The 6000-nt window shown below is 47.4% G+C and overlaps 1 protein-coding gene across 1 annotated transcript in view; it reads left to right on the top strand.

The window, feature by feature from the left end:
- The first annotated feature begins 1447 nt into the window (after positions 1 to 1447).
- The window catches only part of TM7SF3 (transmembrane 7 superfamily member 3), a 38457-nt gene continuing 33904 nt past the window's right edge, over positions 1448 to 6000 (top strand). Inside the window, exon 1 of the mRNA XM_063929122.1 lies at positions 1448 to 1656. Within this exon, the coding sequence (XP_063785192.1) occupies positions 1602 to 1656 (55 nt within the window). The 5' untranslated portion in view covers positions 1448 to 1601. The remainder of the gene's footprint in view (positions 1657 to 6000) is intronic.

The following is a 6000-nucleotide window of genomic DNA, read 5'->3' as shown; positions in this document are numbered from 1 at the left end:
TAACGGGGAGGAGCACCCAGCAATAAGGGGGCATGCCCTCTCCCTGCACCCGCAGAGCTGACACTCTACGTGAGATGTTACGGGGATGTGCGCCCAGCAATTAGGACACTGTAAAGTCCATGGGGGTAATTCAGACCTGATCGCTAGGGTGCTTTTTTTGCATCTCTGCGATCAGATAGTCACCACCTACAGGGGGAGGGGGAAATCGCTGTGTATGTGTGCGTTCGGATGTGATAGAGAGCTGCACAAACTGATTTTGTGCGGTCTCTGCGCAGCCCGGGACTTTATTATGATGCCCATACACTTGTGCGATGCCCTGCGATGGGGCATCGCACCTGAACTGCCAAAGTGATTACCATGCGATAGATCGCATGGTAATCACATGATGGGCACGTTACCGCCGAGTGGGAGCCAAAACACATGCGATTGCACTGCGATTCGATAAATATTAAGTGCAGCACTTAATATCTTGAGATGCGAGATTCGAGGGGCGTGCCCGCGCATCGCGTCGCATGGTGCACAATATGTGCATACAATCATGCGATTGATCGCACAGATGCGATCGAAATCGCATGATTGTATGCCATATCGTATAAGTGTATGGCCCCCATTACTCTTCAAGTGCGATGATCGGGGCCGGAGTGGACGTCAGAAACCCTCCCTCCAAACGCCTGGTCCCTCCTGCGTTTTTCCGGACACTCCTCTAAAACGCTCAGTTGCCACCCACAAACGCCCTCTTCCTGTTAATCTCCTTGCGTTCGCCGGTGCGGTCCGCCGCGCCTGTGCATTGCGGTGCATACGCATGCGCAGTTCAGACCTGATCGCCCACTGTGAGAAAACGCAGCCTATCGATCAGGTCTGAATCGGCCCCAATGTACTAAGCTTTGGGTGGAGATATAGGGCCTATTTCAGACCTGATCACTCGCTAGGGTTTTTGTGCAGTCCTGCGTTCACATAGTCGCCGCCCGTAGGGGAATGTATTCTAGCTGTGCAAGTGTGCGATCGCCTGTGTAGCAGAGCTGTACAAACAGATCTTGTGCAGTCTCTGTGCAGCCCAGGACTTACTCAGCCGCTGCGATCACTTCAGCCTGTCCGGTCCCGGAATTGACGTCACACACCCGCCCTGCAAACGCTTGGACACGCCTGCATTTTCCCAATCACTCCCTGAAAACGGTCAGTTGCCACCCACAAACGCCCTCTCCCTGTCAGTCTCCTTGCGATCCGCTGTGTGAATGAATTCTTCGTTAAATCTATCACTCAGCAACGATCCGCTTTGTACCCGCGCAACGCACCTGTGCATTGCGGTGCATACGCATGCGCAGTTCTGACCTGATCGCAGAGCTGCATAAAACGCTAGTGAGCGGTCAGGTCTGAATGACCCCCATAGCAGCATCCAATCAGCTCACAGGCTGTGTGTACAGCTCCCCTCAGTGAGAAAAGCAGAGCAGTGAGGTCTCGCTGCAGCCGGAAGCGGCGTGTGCGTCGTGTTATGTGTCCGCCCAGTGGTGCTGGGGCCGGAAGAGTAGCGGGGCTGGGGCGGGTTCCTGGCCGATGTGCCCTGGGCATGTGAGGCTGAGCACGGCCAGCAGCGAGGCGGCAGGATGCGGGGTTGTTGGGCTCTGATCCCCCTGATCCTAGGAGCCGGCTCTGCCGCGGGTGAGTGTTTCCCCGGCCCCAGTGTCCGCTGCTGCTGGGGATTATTATATGTATATTATACACCTGATGCATTATTATATGTGTATTGTACACCTGGCGCATTATTATATGTGTATTATACACCTGGCGCATTATTATATGTGTATTATACACCTGGTGCATTATTATATGTATATTATACACCTGGTGCATTATTATATATTATACATGTGGTGCATTATTATATGTATATTATACAGCTGCCTGTGCTGGGGATTGTTATATGTATAATATACAGCTGCCTGTGCTGGGGAATATTATATGTATATCTATATTATACACCACCTGGGGCATTATTATATGTATATTATACAGCTGCCTGTGCTGCGGATTGTTATGTATATTATACAACTGGTACATTATTGTATGCATGTTATATAACTGGTGCATTATTATATGTATATTATATAACTGGTGCATTATACAGCTGCCTGTGCTGGGCATTATTATATGTATATTATACACCTGGTGCATTATTATATGTATATTATACACCTGGTGCATTATTATATATTATACATGTGGTGCATTATTATATGTATATTATACAGCTGCCTGTGCTGGGGATTGTTATATGTATAATATACAGCTGCCTGTGCTGGGGAATATTATATGTATATCTATATTATACACCACCTGGGGCATTATTATATGTATATTATACAGCTGCCTGTGCTGCGGATTGTTATGTATATTATACACCTGGTACATTATTGTATGCATGTTATATAACTGGTGCATTATTATATGTATATTATATAACTGGTGCATTATACAGCTGCCTGTGCTGGGCATTATTATATGTATATTATACACCTGGTGCATTATTATATGTATATTATACACCTGGTGCATTATTATATGTATATTATACAGCTGCCTGTGCTGCGGATTGTTATGTATATTATACACCTGGTACATTATTGTATGCATGTTATATAACTGGTGCATTATTATATGTATATTATATAACTTGTGCATTATACAGCTGCCTGTGCTGGGCATTATTATATGTATATTATACACCTGGTGCATTATTATATGTATATTATACACCTGGTGCATTATTATATGTATATTATATAACTGCTGCATTTTACAGCTGCCTGTGCTGGGGATTATTATATGTATATTATGCACCTGGTGCATTTATATGTATATTATACCTGGTGCGTTATACAGCTGCCTGTGCTGGGGATTATATATGTGCATTATTATATGTATATTATATACCTGGTACGTTATAGAGCAGCTGCGCAGGAGAACTATTATAAGTATATTATATCATATACCTGGTGCATTATAGAACTATCTGTAGCTGGTATATTATTATATAAATACTCGTGTTGGGTCATACTATATGTATACATATAGCATAGTCTGCTGCATCCCTCTTGGGATATAGAATATACATTCCTGCTTTTCCCTCCTGCAACATGTAATACATTACTGCATATCCCATCTGTGTTATATATGATACTGCATACCTGTTACACTGCTGCGTTTCCCTACAGCTACATATGTTACTACTCACTGCATCTGTCCTGTGCTATATGTGTGACTGCATTCCCCTCTCATAATCTTATAGTGTTCATTCTGGCACCCTGTACCTAATCCGTAAGAGGGTAGATTTTTATTTTTGAGGGCAATATTTTAGACGTTACGTATCGCTACTATACTTGTAGCGATACATCATGTATAACATTTTGCCCTGGTAAGGTGCGGGGTGCTAGAGAATGGATATTATTATACACTGTTACACCTGTCTGCACAGTTATAAATATTCTACAGAACTAGAAAAGCTGCTATTTCTCTGACGTCCTAGTGGATGCTGGGGACTCCGTAAGGACCATGAGGAATAGACGGGCTCCGCAGGAGACTGGGCACACTAAAAGAAAGATTTGGTACTACCTGGTGTGCACTGGCTCCTCCCTCTATGCCCCTCCTCCAGACCTCAGTTAGATTTCTGTGCCCGGCCGAGCTGGATGCACACTAGGGGCTCTCCTGAGCTCCTAGAAAGAAAGTATATATTAGGTTTTTTATTTTACAGTGAGACCTGCTGGCAACAGGCTCACTGCAACGAGGGACTAAGGGGAGAAGAAGCGAACCTACCTGCTTGCAGCTAGCTTGGGCTTCTTAGGCTACTGGACACCATTAGCTCCAGAGGGATCGACCGCAGGACCCGTCCTTGGTGTTCGTTCCCGGAGCCGCGCCGCCGTCCCCCTTACAGAGCCAGAAGCAAGAAGATGGTCCGGAAAATCGGCGGCAGAAGACTTCAGTCTTCACCAAGGTAGCGCACAGCACTGCAGCTGTGCGCCATTGCTCCTCATACACACTTCACACTCCGGTCACTGAGGGTGCAGGACGCTGGGGGGGGGGCGCCCTGAGCAGCAATAATATCACCTTGGCTGGCAAAATAACCACAATATATAGCCCCAGAGGCTATATATGTGGTAATTACCCCTGCCAGAATACAGAAAAAAGCGGGAGAAAAGTCAGCCGAAAAAGGGGCGGAGCCATCTCCCTCAGCACACTGGCGCCATTACTCCCTCACAGTTCCGCTGGAAGGAAGCTCCCTGACTCTCCCCTGCAGTCTACACTACAGAAAAGGGTAAAAAAGAGAGGGGGGGGGCACAGATTTGAGGCGCAGTAAATATTATAGCAGCTATAGGGGACATAATTCAGTTAGTCCCTGCATTATATAGCGCTCTGGTGTGTGCTGGCATACTCTCTCTCTGTCTCCCCAAAGGGCTTTTGTGGGGTCCTGTCTCCTTTAAGAGCATTCCCTGTGTGTGTGTGCGGTGTGTCGGTACGGCTGTGTCGACATGTTTGATGAGGAGACTTATGTGGAGGCGGAGCAGATGCCTATAAATGTGATGTCACCCCCTGCGGGGCAGACACCTGAGTGGATGGACTTATGGAAGGAATTACGTGCAAGTGTCGACTCCTTACATAAAAAATTTGACGACATGCCAAATGCGGGACAGCCGGCTTCTCAGCTCGTGCGTGCCCAGGCGATTCAAAGGCCATCAGGGGCTCTAAAACGCCCACTACCTCAGATGGCAGACACAGATGTCGACACGGATACTGATACCAGTGTCGACGACGATGAGTCAAATTTAATGTCCACTAGGGCCATTCGTTGCATGATTGAGGCAATGAAAGAGGTTTTACACCTTTCTGATATAAACCCAGGTACCTCAAAAAAGGGTATTATGTTTGGGGAGAAAAAACTACCAATAGTTTTTCCCCCATCTGAAGAATTAAATAAAGTGTGTGAAGAAGCGTGGGCTTTCCCTGATAAGAAATTGGTGATTTCAAAAAAATTACTAATGTCGTTCCCTTTCTCGCCAGAGGATAGGTCACGTTGGGAAACTCCCCCTAGGGTGCATAAAGCGCTCACACGTTTGTCTAAAAAGGTGGCTCTACCGTCTCCGGATACGGCCGCCCTAAAGGAGCCTGCTGATAGAAAGCAGGAGGCTATCCTAAAGTCTATATATACACACACTGGTGTTATACTGAGACCAGCTATTGCTTCAGCGTGGATGTGCAGTGCTGCTGCTACTTGGTCAGATTCCCTGTCAGAAAATATTGACACCCTGGACAGGGACACTATATTGCTAACCGTAGAGCATATAAAAGACTCAGTCTTGTACATGAGAGATGCACAGAGGGAGATCTGCCGGCTGGCATCTAGAATAAGTGCATTGTCCATTTCTGCTAGGAGAGGCTTATGGACTCGGCAGTGGACAGGGGATGCAGATTCTAAAAGGCACATGGAAGTTTTGCCTTATAAGGGTGAGGAATTATTCGGGGATGGTCTCTCAGACCTTGTTTCCACAGCAACAGCTGGGAAGTCAGCATTTTTACCCCATGTCCTCTCACAGCCTAAGAAAGCGCCGTATTATCAGGTACAGTCCTTTCGACCCCAGAAAAACAGGCGGGGAAAAGGCGGGTCCTTTCTGTCTAGAGGCAGAGGAAGGGGCTGCACCACGCAGCAGGTTCCCAGGAACAAAAGTCCTCCCCCGCTTCTTCCAAATCCGCCGCATGACGGTGGGGCTCCACAGGCGGAGCCAGGTACGGTGGGGGGCCGCCTCAAAAATTTCAGCAATCAGTGGGCTCGCTCACGGGTGGATCCCTGGATCCTTCAAGTAGTATCTCAGGGGTACAAGCTGGAATTTGAGGCGCCTCCCCCCCGCCGTTTCCTCAAATCGGCCTTACCGACAACTCCCTCGGGCAGGGAGGCTGTACTAGAGGCAATTCACAAGCTGTATTCCCAGCAGGTGATAGTCAAAGTACCCCTAC

Source organism: Pseudophryne corroboree, chromosome 6, assembly GCF_028390025.1.
Source record: "Pseudophryne corroboree isolate aPseCor3 chromosome 6, aPseCor3.hap2, whole genome shotgun sequence".
In the NCBI taxonomy this organism is placed as follows: Eukaryota; Metazoa; Chordata; class Amphibia; order Anura; family Myobatrachidae; genus Pseudophryne; species Pseudophryne corroboree.
The sequence above is the reverse complement of the archived record's forward strand: the minus strand, read 5'-3'. Positions and strand labels throughout refer to the sequence as shown.